The sequence below is a fragment of the Akanthomyces muscarius genome, assembly GCF_028009165.1.
Source record: "Akanthomyces muscarius strain Ve6 chromosome Unknown contig_18, whole genome shotgun sequence".
Classification (NCBI taxonomy): Eukaryota; Fungi; Ascomycota; class Sordariomycetes; order Hypocreales; family Cordycipitaceae; genus Akanthomyces; species Akanthomyces muscarius.
Genome location: NW_026611618.1, coordinates 2,193,038 through 2,209,255, shown reverse-complemented (window position 1 = coordinate 2,209,255; position 16,218 = coordinate 2,193,038). Strand labels below are relative to the sequence as shown.

General features: G+C 54.1%; 3 protein-coding genes across 3 annotated transcripts; 1 reads left to right on the top strand and 2 right to left on the bottom strand.

Moving 5' to 3' along the window:
- Positions 1 to 262: 262 nt before the first annotated feature.
- On the bottom strand, positions 263 to 1,990 carry LMH87_009194 (uncharacterized protein; the record flags this gene model as incomplete). Its single annotated transcript, XM_056202486.1, has 2 exons — positions 263 to 1,584; positions 1,738 to 1,990. The coding sequence occupies 2 exons, from the start codon at positions 1,988 to 1,990 to the stop codon at positions 263 to 265; spliced, it is 1,575 nt and encodes a 524-aa protein (XP_056057045.1).
- Positions 1,991 to 5,056: 3,066 nt separating this feature from the next.
- Positions 5,057 to 9,332, bottom strand: LMH87_009193 (uncharacterized protein; the record flags this gene model as incomplete). The annotated part of the gene is made up of 3 exons (XM_056202485.1): positions 5,057 to 8,707; positions 8,771 to 9,146; positions 9,277 to 9,332. The coding sequence occupies 3 exons, from the start codon at positions 9,330 to 9,332 to the stop codon at positions 5,057 to 5,059; spliced, it is 4,083 nt and encodes a 1,360-aa protein (XP_056057044.1).
- Positions 9,333 to 14,072: 4,740 nt separating this feature from the next.
- LMH87_009192 (uncharacterized protein) lies at positions 14,073 to 15,242 on the top strand (the record flags this gene model as incomplete). The annotated part of the gene is made up of 3 exons (XM_056202484.1): positions 14,073 to 14,136; positions 14,188 to 14,755; positions 14,921 to 15,242. 3 exons carry the CDS (start codon positions 14,073 to 14,075, stop codon positions 15,240 to 15,242), a joined length of 954 nt encoding a protein of 317 aa, XP_056057043.1.
- Positions 15,243 to 16,218: the final 976 nt, after the last annotated feature.

The following is a 16,218-nucleotide window of genomic DNA, read 5'->3' as shown; positions in this document are numbered from 1 at the left end:
CAACTCGAATCAGTTGGCAGCTTAATAAAAGAAAAAGGAAAGTTAACCAAGGCCATTCATCAGGCGGCTTTGTTTTCCTTCAAATGAAGAGACCTTGAGTGAAGAAAAGAGAGAGAAGCGGGGACGATGAGAAACAACTGTAAATGTATGCTAACAAGATGGAAAGAAAAGAAAGAAGAAACGCTCAGAAAACAACAACAACTACAACAACAACAACAACGAACAGTCTGCGAGAAAAACAATCTAGCCTCTGAGGGAAAAATCAGACCGAGGATGGCGTGGTGGGCTTGCCATTCTCTTCATCGTCAACGTCCTCGGTCTCCTTCTTGTCCTCGCCGGCCATGGCGGGATCCCGCACTCTGAAAGTGTGCTGGCTTGGGGAGCCCGTCTCGGTGGCGACGTCGATGCGCTGGTCTGGGGGCACCATCTCGTGGTCCATGGGCCAGCCGAGGCGGCGGCACAGCTCGGCGACGACGACGTCGCAGTCGCCGAGCAGGTCAATGTCAAAGTTGATGTGGGTGACGGGCTGGCGCGAGACGTAGAGCTGGGGGATGTGCGAGGGCAGCCAGCTGACGATTTCCGAGACGGGCGTGACCTTGAGCGAGGTGCCGATGACGATGACGAGGTCGACCTTGTCGCGGTCATTCTCCGTCAGGCGCCGCGAGAACTCGTCGGGCAGGGCCTCGCCGAAAAAGGTAATGTCGGGCTTCATGACGCCCGTGCCGGGCACGTCGTAGGCTGACGAGTGGTCGTCGTCGGAGCTGTCGTCGTCGGCGGCGGACCAGCGGCGACGCTTCTTGTCGGCGGTGCGTCGCCGCTTGGCCGACGAGGAGGCGCGGCTCGAGGCGGCGGCCTGCTGGGCGCAGCGCGGGCACTTGGGGATGATGCCCGCGCGGACGTCGGGGAAGATGCGCTCGCCGGGGATCTGGTAGCCGCACTGGACGCACGAGGCGGTGCCAAAGGAGCCGTGGCACTGGATGAGCTTGTCCTTGGGGACGCCGGCCTTGACCTCGAGGTTGTCAATGTTTTGCGAGTAGTTGGTGAGGAGCTTGCCGCGCTGGTGCAGCATGGCGATGAACTTGTGCGTGGGCGTGTAGCGCTCTGTGGCGGGGATGATGTCCTTGGCGACCGAGTAGAAGATGGACGGGTCGTCCTTGAAGACGTCAATGTCAAAGACCTCTTGCGGGTCGCTGAGGCCCAGGTGGGCGAGCTTGGAGTAGAGGCCGGTGCCCTTGGAGCGGAAGTCGGGGATGCCGAGCGACGTCGAGATGCCGGCGCCGGTGATGAGGATAATGTTGGAGCTCCGGTCAATCAGGTCGACGGCGTCCTCGACGCTGTTGTAGCGCGCAATCTTGGCACGCTTGGAGAGCTCGCGGGTGATGGCCAGCGAGAGCAGGCTGTAGTACGACTCGTCGGGCTCACCCTCGAGGAAGGCGGGCGGCTTGATGCCAAAAGCCGAGAGCAGCTTCTTGGCCGTGTAGCGCCCGGCGTCCACCGTCCGCTGGCAAAAGACGGCGGGACCTTGCTCGCGAAGTTCTCTGCGGATGCGGTTCGCCTCGTCGGGCGTGCAAGTGTCGCTGCTGTCTACAAGGGGTGGTCGGTCAGCGGGGTCGACTGGCCTAGGAGGGTGGTGACGACCAGATGTGTGAAAATGTTGCCAGGCATCTGCCGTGCTTGCAACATGGGCAGATAGGGGAGAAAACTAAAACAAAAAATATTGCAAGGGGGAAAACTCACGACTAGACGTGGATGAGGAAGCTGAGCTCTCCTCGGCGATAGCCTCAAATGTGTCTTCAAAGAGCGAGTCTGTCTCCCACGAGTCGCGCACATCGGCCACGCGCTCTTCCAGATCGGCGAGCGACACTTCAATGGCGGCATCTTTGAGTTGCGCTGCCGTCGGCGCAGGGGGCAATTTTTCGAGCACGTTGGCATGGGCTCTGCGACGAGGCAGCTTCACGCCCCTCGCGGCGCCACGCTTGGTGCTGCTCATGGGAGCTGAGGAGCTGAAGCTGTTGGGGGGCGGCTGAAGCGCAACGACGACGAGGAGCGGCAGTTGTACGTAAAGAGATGCTGTAGATGGCAAAGTGCAAAAACGACCCGGTAAGTGCGTAGGCTTAGGGTTTGGTTCCTGCGTGGACTGTGGTTGAATGAGCAACCAAAAAAAAAGACCAAGGCGAGCGTGTGTTGGGTATAGAGTTTTTGTGTCAAATGGTCGATAAAAGTGGCCGGGTGAAGAAGGGATGAGACGACCGGGCTAACAAGCGCCAGTGTCCAACTGTGTGGGCGGCAAGCAAGCAAGCAAGGCCAAGGTTCTGTCAAGAAGAAAAGACGAGGAGACAGCGACTCGGGCCTTTTTAGATGTCCTTGGCCCTTTTGCAGGAACTGGATATCGGGCGGGACAGAGATGAAGAACGTGGCTTGGTATCGAGCAGGAGAGAGGCGGGCTGGAGGATGAGTTGCCGGGGGTCTGAATAAGAAAGTGCCTGCGAGCGTGGCTCAGGATGGCTTGGTTTGGCTTGTGTAAACCGGCTCTTTTGTCTTGTGAGAGAAGAGAAGAGTGCTGCGTTTGGCAACGGGTGTTGGGGGGAAGCTGGGGCCGCCTCAATCAACCGCGTAGTTATCTGAGAGAAATTGGCCGAGTCGGGTATTATAGCCAGGTGAGGGTTGGTATTTGTCTCACCACAGGCGGATGCCAGGTTGTCAGCCCGTAATGCGTCGTCTTCTGTGTGTGTTTTTTTTTTCCTTCTTCTGTGGCAAACAAAAACGGTCAGACTAGAAAAGGCGGAGAGAGAAAGAGAGGGAAGACAAGTAGCGAGACGAGGCAGAGAGGCGAAGGTTACTTTTTTTTTTGGCTCTGGCGTGTGTGCGTCTGTGTGTGTTACGGTGCTTGCCCATCCACTTGGCAATTTTATCAACGTTTACTCGCCAATTTGGCTGGCTGGATGGATCGATGGGATGGATCGATGTGATGTGATGTGCGCCAGCCCTTTTCTAGCGGCAGTGTTTGTCAACTCTTTTTTCTTGATAGGCGGTGTCCAACACTCTCGTAGCCGTTTGGATTTTTCTGGTCGGTGAAAAGGTGACGAGGGGGGTGAAATGTCGTTTGCCTCTCTTTTTTTTTGTGCTAGGCGGCTATACCCGTTGATATGAATTGAGCCCGTCTCATTCGTGGGCAGACCAAGAAGGAACCCCCGCCAGACCGCGTGGGGGTATCACGGACAATGCGTCGTGCTTTCAAAACACGGTACTTCTAGAAGGAAACTTGTTTGGATCCAACGCAGCCAAGTTGATTGAAAAAAGAGGAAAGCCGCTCGTGAGAACCAGTTGTCCTAGCATGCGAGGTGCAAACGGCAAGAAAGACAGGGCAGCGTGTGGAACAACTGCAGTGGTAAAGAGAACGAACAAAAGACAAGAGCCAGAACCGGCGGCGCCGCCCCTCAATACCTATCTAACTACAGTACACTTGCAGGTGGCGGCGGTCCGGTCTAGACTGGCGAGTAGTTGGGCCACCATGACTGGTTCCTCAGGCGTCGTCATAAAAACCTCTGATTCACGGCACCGACTGCAATGGACATTTTGTTCTTCTTTCTTGAATATGTTCATCCATGAACCAGAAAACATTCCCGCCAACTTTCGCGCTGAAACTCGGCCAGTCATCACACAACCATCACCTGGTGCACGGCGCTATGCCTCGCATCTTGATAACTCTAATGGATAGCTGGCTGATTTGTTATCTCGCATTGACATCCTACTTGAACACAAAATCCCATCCGGTGTTCCTGTTGCGGAGACCAATCCAGGACGCACCGTTGCAATCCTACCAAGACATCCGCCATCAGGACCAGCTGGTGGACGAGAACTCGTACGAGAATACATCAAGCGCCCCCAAAAGAAGAGAAAATGCACAGGAGCATGGCTATCTTCAAGTTATCTGCATGATTCAAGAGAGATACCTAGTTACCACGGCGAGAATAATCTAGGTCGTTTTTTTCTTTCTAAATATCGTGACTGGAAGCCGCGGAAGCCTACACACGGCCACAACTCGACACTCGTAAATTACTACCGCTTTGTCAAAACAATTCGTCGATGATAAGAATGCGATACATGTGCATAGTCCAACAGTCGACACCATATATCCATTTTCGTATGTATGGCGCCGTCCATGGCCGCCCCAACGGCCGCGCACCACTTCCCCTTCCCAGGCTGCTCCCGACCACACACGCCTGTGCACCAACCCACCTACACACAATCACCCTGTCACCAGCACGCGCAAGACGACTTTAATCATATGCACATCACGTTCCTCAAGCTCTACACTACCGCCAGCCTCTTGTTTGGGAGAGCCACAATCACTGTCTGTTTTTCTCTCCTTGTAGTTGGCGGTAGAAAGCCATGGTCGCCGGGCAGATGCACCATGTAGGTGGGCAGCTCTTTGCTGTGAACTCGGTGACTTGAGTAAGTGGCAGCTTCACTCACCTAAGACCAGCCAGTAGCCACATGTATCTAGCGGCAAGAGCCCGCGGCGAGGACCCTGCTGAGAAGCCCGAGAGGAAAAGGCAAAGGGTTGCTTACCTCGCTGGCAACTGAGCTTGCGGTTTTCCTTGCCGTGCGTCCATCATCATCAAGTACCTCGAGATGAGACCTTCTTGCTTCGCTACACAGCACTTCTCTTCCCTTTAGGGCTGATTCTGACTTGCCAGACGCAGCCGACGTAGATGGACGACGATACCCCCCCCCCCCCCCCCCCCGGCCCCCGCAAATGATTTAGTCACGTTTGCAGCTGCGGCAGTTTCTTTTCAAGATATTCTGTTGTGGTATTGTTTCTCCTTTTTTTGTTTTGGTTCGTTTATCAGTAAAATATGTGAATCTTGAAAAAAAAGAAGAAAAAAAAACAAGAGACTATTGCTGGCGTAATCCAACAAGTCTTTTTTACTCCGCACTCAATATGAAAAGAAAACCACCTCCAAAAAACATTAAACGATTGTGAGCCGGTAAAGAGTAGTTATGATACAAACGCCTTGATCCTCCGGTTTCATTTTCTATGTATTACCCCGCTTTAGTCCTTATTGGATTCATTATTCGCAGTGGCTTCCGCCTCTTCTCGCTCTTCAACGGATGGTCTGCCCATCGGCTGCCAACCTGCAGCAACGCCTGCAGCCACGATGCCCGCCATGACAGTCGGGGCTCCCAGCGCCGAATTCGACCGTGATCTGTTAGATCTCGATCTGTTTCTCGACTCTGGTGTCGGGGGATACGGGAAGCTATCCTCGCGCACGGGTGTCTGCGGTGCATTCACAGAGTTGGAGCGCGAGTGTGACGGGCTGCGCGAGCGGATCAGCATCTCCTTGGGATGCTGCATGGCGAATTTGAGATTGTTGAGGCGACCACCCTTCATGCGACGGATAAAGTTGAGCTCGTCGCGCACATCAGCCAGAGGCTCCGGGTACATTTCCATCTCTTCGTCGGAAATGGTCACGCCAGGAATCTTGTTGGAGCGGTTCTTGAGAAAATTCGGTACAAGGGCAACACACAGCGAGTCGGGAATCAGGCGGATAATGACGCCGACGGGAATCGAGATGATGCCGAGAACAATGGCAATGGCCCACAATGTGGGCGATTGGTTGTCAGCAATCTGGAACGCCGCACCGCCAAAGAAGATGATGAGGACCTGGCCACCGCACATAAGGGCGCTGATGCCAATGAAGAACCAGTTCTTACTCAGACCCTCAAAGATGTTAAAGTTGTTATCCAGGCGACGGTTATTCCACTGGTTGAAAATTTGCATCCACACAAACGTGTTGAATACAAGAGTCGCTTGCTCGTCCAGGGGGGGAATGTCATCGGGCCCGGGCAGTGGCAGAATCCCTTTGGGGCTTCCATAGTACAGCACAAAGGTAATAACAAGCTGGTAAATGGCCTGTCCGATGATCATCTTCCACATGGTGACAGAGATGATGGACGAGCCCTTGCGCTCAGGCTTGCGGTCGAGGACGCTCTCCTGAGGTGGGTCGGTGGCCAGGGCGAGGGCAGCAAGTGTATCCATGATGAGGTTGACCCAGAGCAGTTGTACAGCCGTCAGCACAGACTTTCCTGTAGAGCTGGAGACGGCCGAGACAAAGGTAAGAACGACGGCAGTAATGTTGACAGTGAGCTGGAACTGTAGGAAGCGCTTCACAGCATCATTGACAGCGCGGCCCCATTTGAGGGCCTTGACAATACTGGTAAAGTTGTCGTCCATCAGGATAATAGCAGAGGCCTCCTTGGCGACCTCGGTGCCCGCAATACCCATAGAGAAGCCAACGTCGGCAGTCTTGAGAGCCGGAGCGTCGTTGGTACCGTCACCGGTAACGGCGACAGTCTCGCCCCTTTCCTTGAGGCGCTTGACAAGAATCCGCTTGTCCTCAGGACTAGATCTGGCAAGAACGTGAAGCTTGGGAATGATTTCGGTCTGCTGCTGCTTGCTGAGGTTGCGGAAATCAGGTCCCTCCATTACCAGACTGTTGGGCTGAAGAATACCGCATTCCTTGGCGATAGCTTGAGCAGTCAACTTGTTGTCACCAGTGACCATGCGGACCACGACGCCAGCGTGCTGGCACTTCTTGACGGCTTCATAGACGCCTTCACGGAGAGGGTCTTGGATACCGACAATACCAAGCAAGGTCATGTCCTGGAAGATATCTTCAAAGTTGATCTCATTGCTATCACCGCGGCGCGCATTCTTGGGAGGCCAGACATCAAAGTCGCGGTAGCACAGGCCGATGGTGCGAAGGGATCGGTTGGCGTAGCTCTCAATAACGCGGCTAATGGCTTGGAAGTTACTCTTGGTCAAGGTCGTGACGGAGTCATCCGTGGCGGGGTCACACAGAGTTGTCTTGCACTGGCCCAGGAGAATCTCCGAGGCACCCTTGACATAGAGTCTGAACTTGCCCTTTGGCAGCTGAACAACGATGCCCATGCATTTGCGGCCAGAGTCGAAGGGAATCATTTGCATAGTCGTGGCACCTTCACGAACCTCGGCAACCGGGCCCATGCCCAAGAAGTCTTTGGCAAAGAGCAACAGAGCCGATTCGGTCTTTGAGCCAATAAAGGTCATTTCGCCGTCGACATCGCCCTCGAAGGCCGTCGAGTTTAGCGCGATAGATTTGAGCAGCAATTCCCTGACGGGCTCGCTGAGCATGCCAATAAACTGCGTGGGAGTAATGTCGGCGCTAGAGTCCTCTTGTGATTCAACTGGGGAATCGGGGTCGCTGTCGTCATGCTGCTTGGCCCCACCGAAGCGGTTGGTAGTACCGATCGTTCCAGAAACAACCTGCATCTTGTTTTGCGTCAAGGTACCAGTCTTGTCGGAGCAAATCGTGGTAGCGTTGCCCATGACCTCGCAAGCCTTGAGATGACGAACCAAGTTCGCATCCTTTAGCATTCGGGTGGTGGCAAAGGCGAGTGCCAGAGTGACTGCCAATGGAAGACCTTCGGGCACAGCGACGACAATGATGGTGACAACAACGATGAAGATGTCGAGGAACTGCTGGCCCTTTTCGGCGGGAGTAACAGAGGGAGCGAGACGGGGAAGGCGGACGAGGAATTCGATGAAGAGGACAATGAAGAGGAGTAAACCAGCGGCACCACCAAGCTTCGCAATATAAGTGGCAATAACATTAAGCTTGGCTTGCAGGGGAGTCATTTCGGGGTCTTCATTGAGGGCCATCAGAGTCTTGCCGTATGAGGAGTAGATACCAGTCGAGGTGGCCATGTATGTGCCGACGCCTTCCATGATTCGAGCGCCAGACTGGATGAAGGGGTCCATCTTCTTGAGACTTTCGTGATTCTCAATGGCATTGTAGACTTCATCGCCGGAGCGCTTCGTGATGATATCGGATTCACCGGTGGTTTGAGATTCGTCACACTTGACATTGAAACCTTCGATCAAAACACCATCGACAGGAACGAGGTCACCGGGTTCGAGATGAATGACCTCTCCTACCATGGCATCAAAGACAGAAATTTCCGTTGTTTTTCCTGCACGAACCACTCTGATGAGACGATCTTGCTTCTTCTTGTTCAATTTGGCAAACTGGCGTTCCTTGGAATAATCGTTGAGAGAGCCGACAATAACGACAATGGCAATAGCAACAATGATGGCGACACCCTCGACCCACTCGACCTTCGGCTCACCAGGCGCATGCTTCTGGCCAAAGGTCTGGTACAGGCCAACACCAAGCGAGATGACGGCGGCGATGGACAGCAGAATCAGAACCTTGTCGTTGTAGGTGATCCACATGAGCTGGAGAAGCGATTTGCCCTTTTTGACGGGGAGGCGGTTGTCGCGAAATACGCGATAACGATCAGCAAACTGGTTGTCGGCTTTGCTGGCCTTGCTGGCTCTGCTAGCGCGGGTATCGGTCCGCTCCACTGGCGCGAAGGTAGAGCTCTCGGTGTGTTCCTTGATATTCTTGCCGGTAGCGGTGGCTTGTTCAAAAGAGACGTGGCCGGAGAGGCGACTCTCGTCGGGGCTGAGGCCGGCCTTGCGATCGGTACGAAGTCCCTTTTCGAGGCCGCCGAGGCCGCCGAGCTGGTAGAAAGCCGTGAGACTCTTGGGGTTGAACATTTTGTTGAGCTGGCCCGGAGCAAAGGCGAAAGGGTTGTTTTCGACTTCAAAATCCTTTTCGGTACCGACATCGGGCTTCAGACCGGACTCATCCTTCATGATCTTCTCGTTACTCAGCGATGAGGACTTGTACTTGTCAGTCTGGGTCGAATTGGAAGCGACTACCGTAGTTTCGCCATATGAATGTATTGATCTGGCGGCGTCTTCAGACTCAAGGGAATTTTGACGGGGGCGAGCGTCACCCGAGGGGACTGAGAGAAAGCCGGCGCCTCGCTCGCCGAAGCCGAGGACAGGGCTGGAGACATTGTGCGGACTCGTAGGCCGACTGTCTCGGCTGTCAAAGGAGGTGTCGGTACGGACATCGGGGCGTCCGACACGGTGCGTGAAGGAGCCAGAGGGCTCGGCGGACAGAGCAGTCGGGGAGATGGTGTCGTCGGGCGGCGAAGTGACGATTTGCGCGGGTTGGCTGTCTTGGTCCTGGGTCATCTCGACAGCGCTGGCAGCAGGGCTGACTGCAGTGGTATCAATGGTGATGGTAGGTCTGCAGCAGGGATCACGTTAGTAAATGGAAATAATGTCGGGCGTACTGCGCAGATTTTATATGAAGACAAAAGTCTTAAAGTAATGCAGCGGGAGGGAGGTAGCCCGTGTGGCGAGCCGAGGGTACGCACGCTCTGCGCCTACCAGCGGGCGGTGGTGGCGGCTCATTGTCGCTGGGTTCAGCCATGGTGCAGCTAGGTTTGATGGAGAGAGGCTATGCAACTGAATCGTCGGTTCTTGGTGGCGAGGGTCATTGGTTGAAGGAGAGGAGAGCAGAAAGGATTAAGAAAATACACAAGCAAGGAATGGAAGCAGTATTGAGGCCCTGTCGGGGCGCTGGGTTAAAGAGGAGAGAGTATATCGGCGGCAGACGTCCTAGGCAATCATGGCGACCGGAAACCAAGACGGTACAAAATCTGAGGAGATGGGAAGACCAGAATGGAGGGTGAGCGGGAGGGCGAGAGTTGAAATGCTGAAGCCAAGAAACCTGGCGTAGCTTGGATTGGCAGTGGAGATGGGCTATGGAAAGGGAAAGCCGGGGGGGCGTGGGCGCTGGTGGAGTGGAAGGTTGAGGGGCGGGCACTGGCGCTGGTGATGGTTTGGCGACAAGTAAAAGAAGAAGAGGAGGAAAAGAGGCTTTGCGGGAGGGCGAGGCAGAGAGGCAAGGCCAAGCGGGAGAAACCTTGTTGATGGGTGTTTGGCACGAGTAAGTAGAGTTGCGGGTGATGATGGGCAGGCAAAGGATTGTTTGTGGTGTGAAGTCTGGGACTGGGCACTGGCCGAGGAGTGGCACACCTACCCTACCTACCTTACCAGCACAGCAACGGGCAGCCATGAAGCAGCAGCCAAGACAGAGGCAGACAAACAGAGTCGTAGACGCAGGGCCTGTCCAGGACAGGTTACGCTCACGGTTTAGCGTGTGGCAGTGCTGCGCCTCGTGCTGACCTGTGATTGGCAGCGGGTGGGCTAGCGGGCCTGTGCATGCCGCTGTGGCCCGGCGGGTTTTTAGGTAGCCAGCCTGTGGGGGGGCCGTGACGGACAGGACCAGGTGCAGGGCTTGGGGGGAGATGGGGGCGATATCACTGTAGGTACCTACCCAGGTAGGTAGGACAGCGACAGTCACCTCAGGAGACAGGTACAGTGGTTGGATGACTGCGCCAGGTCGGTAATGCACCTGTTAACTCTGCACCATCCTACCATCTGTCCCCCCAAATCACCTGTTGGTACCAGCAGCGCCGTGCGCCGTCCGCTGTCCGCTGCCCCTGTCCCACTGAAATCTGCCCCAATCACCCACTAATACCCTTCCCGCTCATTATTAATTTACTGGTGCCAGCAGCTTATTCCTACGTGGTATCCGTATTCTTGACACAAACACGGGTCAACTTCTTCGACGACGACTCTCCTCTCAATCTTGTTCTTTATTCATTAAGCTCGGCCCCGTAATCTGATGCAACAGGGGTGCTGACCAAGGACTTTCTTATTTTCTGAATTTCTTTTTTTTAACCGTCATTGTCCCAGTCCTTTCTACTGGTACCATTGCAATCAGCCGCTTCGTTTTCATTGGCACCGGCCGGCATCTGCCCACCACCACCCTCCTAGGTACTCTTTATTACACTCTGCTTGTTTGCTGCATCCTTTGATAAAATTTTCCCGCTCTCTCACACGGCTGGCTACTGTCGGCACTTTTGCTCCACGCCATGGCCATAGCCGTACGGGGGCATTGCTTGTACGTTGATTGTACGCCCGAGTTGTGCGTAGCGCCGTCATCAGGCCCCGGCTGTTTACACACACAGGAGTGCGTTCTGGATACAGGGCGTGCTCTTCATCCTGCCTGCAGACCTCTCTCGTCTTGCTTTCAGAGCAAGCGCTTTGAGTTCACAGCATCTAATAGACTGACACAGCCCGAAGAGCCTAATCACCATACTTTCCATCACCCCATCTCGAATGGCGTGGCGTCGCACCAAACAACGTCACTACTGCACTGCCAGCGTTAACCTTGTGCTGCTGCAATGCGGGCGGGCGGCCCAACTTATGCCAACACACATGACCACGCTCGATCTGGCATCGCATCTCAATGCCACGCTGCCCAAAAACTTGCTTTTTGGCTGCATTTCCCTCCTATCAGCCATCATGCCTTTGAGATCATGTTTTCCTCTTCTCCCAAAGTTTCTCCTTGGGCCCTCATGGCACGCAGCCCTGGCATCCTGGCCCGAACATTGCCCTCGGCATTCCTCACCACCAAAAAGTCCTCACTACTCGCTGCGCATGGCGATCGACGCTGGTATTTAGCGCTCGGCTTTGATCCTTCCACAGCATGCTTCTAGCGCTCTCCACCTTCGACTGGCATAACAAAAAGCCACAGGAAGAAAGACAATTAGTGGCCTGCGATTTGATGAGCAGCTTCCTGCCCAGTAAACAAGGGTTGACCATCTGGTCCTGATGGGGTACTGCAGCCGGCATCTGCACCCTCAAGCTAGTTCCGGACCCCAGTCCACACTCACGCCAGAGGGTTACTTTATCACGTCCAGCATTGGTCCATACGATGATTCTCGCATTTGCGCTGCTCTCGAACATCGTGGCCCTCTTGTATGTAGCCGCCTGACTAGCATGTAGTGGCAGTGCATCCCCAACCGCGTTGTTTCTGCCCTGTTGCGTGCGTAGCTTCTCGTATTGGTTACCAACTTACTACGTACCAGACTCGGCGGCCTCCCATACATCATATTGCCGCTCTATGGTTATAACAACCAATCCTGCCTGTTGCTGGACATTCCTGTCGATCTGCGCTTACACCAGATTCGACACGGACACTTTGCTACGGTCATTCTCGTCGCCGAAACTAAGCTTGACCCCAGTATCCCAACCGCTCTCGTTTGAGCGTCCTTTTGTACAAGTCGCCTTGGCTGGCAGGGCCCGGCTAGCACTGGCTCGCCTATCACGTCCCACAGCGCCGTCATTCAGCTCCCCAAATTTTGAGGCGAAGCAACCAAGCTATTGCCACATGGAAACACGGAAATGGTTAGTATCCGTGTGTCATGTCGCGGCTGGCAAAGGGACGCCGTCGCTGTGGCCTCAAAATTCAGACGATCGCGGACGGAGGCTTCCTCTTACCAAGTTAGGAAGGTGGCCAGAGAATAGCGTCCGAAGCCACCGACTATCAAAATGAGATTACTGGTAAAGCTCAGGTGGCGGGTATGGAAACCTCATTTCTGTCATTGTGTATCATGTCATCGCTATTCGAACATCTGAAAACAACCGAGTGTAGCTTCAATAAGCTCTCCCGATTTGAGGACCTACACGGCGCGAGGCTGTGGTTCTGTCCTGTAAGTCGACATTGGCCGTGGAGAAACTATATCTCAATCTTTGACCCTGATCCGTCTGGTTTTTCCAATTACACGGGTCGGCGTTTACCTTGATCGATGCTTAGCCAGGTGCTCATTATTATCTTACTGTACTGGTAACAATCTCCTGCACTATGGAAGCCAATGTCACTCGAGGTCTGCGGAGCCGCAGCCACTGACCCGTCCAAAACCCCGCGAGCTGAACACCCATCAGCCTCTCAGGCACCGTGGTAACCAAAGCAGAATGAATGAGCAGCCAGTGGCAAAACAAAAAATTAGGCTTTTTCCGTCTGTGCGCCCCGCAGCCCTGTCTTTTCCCTTCGCGCGTCTCGACCGTCTCCTGGTTTGTCACAGATTTCGATCAAGTGGGCTCCTTTTTTGTTTGAGAGTGTTTCGGCGTTCGCAGGCTATGCTCACGCGCAATGCATGATATTATCCCCTTGCCTTTTCCTGTTCCTTGGTCCTCTTGAGCGATGGCTGGTACATCGCTGTAAAAGACTCATGCTGTCTGGGCCAGATCGCGTCACTCTGAATGTGATATCATCCAACGAGCGGGGGTCTACCTGGCGACTGCAGACTATTGGGTCTTTTGCATCTACACAGCCCCCTTGAGCCAGGGTTCGCATCTGCAAGTACTATTGTGGTACCGCTCTGGTGTAGCCGTTGCGGCCAAACGGCCAGGCCCTTGTAGGTGTGGTGACGGCAAATGCCTTGTGCTTTGTGCATTTGCGTAGTCAGCATCAGGTTATTGACATGTGCATGTAGATTAATTGGTGCAAGCTCTGACTACTGTAACATTGGTGTCGTTGTGTCTTGCACAGCGGTCGTTGCTACCCTATACCGCGCGGATGGGATTTTGTATCGCCAAGTCAGGCCGACTTTCAGATAATATTTTGATTAGGCGAGTTTCACTTACCATTTTTTAATATATATTGAATACCGTGCTTTGTTTCTGCTTACTACGCTTCTTGGTACGGGCATGACTGTTCTTCTTAGGGTTGTTTGTACAGCCGCATTGGACAAACGCGAACGTAGATTCGCGCAAAACAACCGTAGGCCATCTTTGCATTTTCAGCCTCGTCTCGAACATTTTCTCACTCGCCGCATTAAGACTCGGAAATTATTACCAACATAAATGCAAGGCGTCACAGAAAGCAAACCGCAAACACCACACCGACAACTCTGATCCAATTAACCGCTCAACGTCGTCACTTGCCTTAGCATAAGTTACGGGGCAACAAGATGAGGTGCGCGAAAGACGAGCCGGTAGTTGAGTATGACGCTCAAATTCCAGATCCAGCTTTAATTCGCACAATCAGTCAATCATCCCATCTCAGCTCCAACATGGTAAAGTCGATGAAATCGCATTGATGGCCGCCAACGCCGCTAAATAGAGGAGCTATGGTGGGGTCGGACAGGCGCATATTGACACCCCACCAGATATTTTTTTCTTTTGGTGCAGCATCGCGCGACTCACCTCGAAGAGCCTTCACAGCAGTTATTTTTCTTCTTTCTTCTTGATTTATATCTACAACCTCCACTAGCTCGCATTTGCAATCTCTACGAATCATTTCCACACAGAAGACATCATGGAAGACGTTAGCCAACAACCACAGCAGGAGGACGTTGCTACCTCCAAGCGCATCTACCTTGGTACGAGCCTCGCCTCCAAAAATTGATACTCCCTACTGACTTACAATATAGGAAACCTCCTGTACTCGGTCAAGCCCGGCACGATCGAGGAGATGCTCCACGAGGGCGGTTTTGGCAACTTTGAAAAGATTCACATCTCTGTCGACCCTGTCAGCGGCCGCAACCCGGGCTACTGCTTCGTCGACTTCCCCGACAAGGCCTCGGCCGACCGCGCTCTCGAGACGCTCGATGTCTCGATTGGCGGCCGTCCACTCAAGGTCCGCCCCTGCGAGCCCAAGAAGCCGCGTGCCTCGACCGGTGGCGCGCGCTGGGGTCGCGAGGCTGGCGCCGACTCTGCCTCCTCCTCGCCTGCCCGCACCACCACCGCTACCAGCACGACAAACAATAGCAGCAGCGGTGCCGGAAACGGCCAGGGATTCAACCGCTGGGGCGACTGGGGCTCGGGCCGCGACCAGCAGCGCGGCGGCGCCGACAGACAGGGTCCCGGCGCGGCCTCGAGCCATTTTGACGAGAACATGCAGGAGGACGGCCGCAGACTCTTTGTCGGTGGTCTGGGCAAGATGATTGACCAGGAGCACAATCGTGTCGAGATGGAGGCCGTCTTTGCAGACTTTAAGCCGTAAGTTTCATGCACTAAGCCTCACGTGTGTTGTCAACTTGTCCCCGTGAGCCGAGATGAGACCTTGGCGATCAACGCGGGCGCGGATAAAAGACAAAATGGAACATACAAAAAGGAAAGAAGAAGCGGAAAAATAGATTGCAAGCTAACAAAAAGCTACTATAGTGCCGCCATTGGCAAGCGCATTACGGCCCGCCCCGACGAGAGCAAGCCCGCGAGCGGCAACCGCAACTTTTGCTTTGTCGACTTTGACACGCGCGAGGAGGCCGAGACTGCGCGCCTGGCCCTCGACGGCATCGAGCTCAACGGCACCCCCATCACCGTGCGCACCGCCCGCCGCCAGCGCGAGCAGACGCTGCCCAGCAGCTTCCGCCACGACATCCAGCGCAACAACAGCGGCGGCGCAGAGTCGCCCGCGGCTGCTGGTGCGGCCGACTCGCCGAGCAGGGCCTTTGCCTCGCGGGACTGGCGCCGTCGTGTGGAATAAATCGAAGAAAATAAAACGCACAGAAAAAGCAGAGACAGATATGGGGGAGAGATAGATTGCGTTTTGGAAGAGGACACAAAAAGTGAAGGGGGAAAAGGGCGGAACCACAAGGACATTATCAACATGGATTTCTTGTCTGTTTTTTAGCGGCAGACATCATTTTTGGTTTGATGTTTTCCTTTTTTTCTTGATTTTTTTCATCGATGCCATTAATGATGTAATGAAGAACGAATTGGGACAGAGGAGGACCGCAAGGCTGGTGGTGCTGTTTGGAGACAATGGAGGAGACAGGAAGAGGAGAAGTCCTTTCTCACTGGTACATATGTAGGACTGGCCAACATGCCACATGGCCGGCCACTTGGACAGGGAAAAAAAGAATGCTGGATATCAATACAGAAACCGAGGTTTCAGGACCAACAACAAGACCAGAGTTCCTAATGCACGTCTCAAAGACATGGATATTTCGCCCAATGTTTCCGCATCCAGCAACCATTCATTGCCCGCGTCACACAATCCTCTGGATACGACACCGCACTTGCCCTCATGACAGTTCTGTCCTTATCCACAAGTAGGCTAACTTACTGCTCCTCCCATCCACGAGCACTGCCTCATCGTGACATTTCTACGTACACACCCACATCAAGTACAAAGCTTCTACAAACGGCGTCTACCGAGCCATGGCGCCGGCTTTGAAGCAATATCGACAAACACAAACTACCATAGCTGTCCTTTGACCTCACTTTCCCCATTTGTACATCCGTACTGCTCTCCCCCTCCTCTACCTTTTGCACAGCCTCACTCACGAGCTAACAGCGGAACTGGAGCAACGGTTGTCGAAACGGCGTCATTACTAACAGCAACCTCACTCCCATGTCAGATCCCAGAAGGTAAATGGAGAATAAAGGGCACAGAGCCAGAATCGGAAAATTGCCGCGGCTTGGAAGCGTCATGATCTTTTGCTTGATCCGTGCGGTGG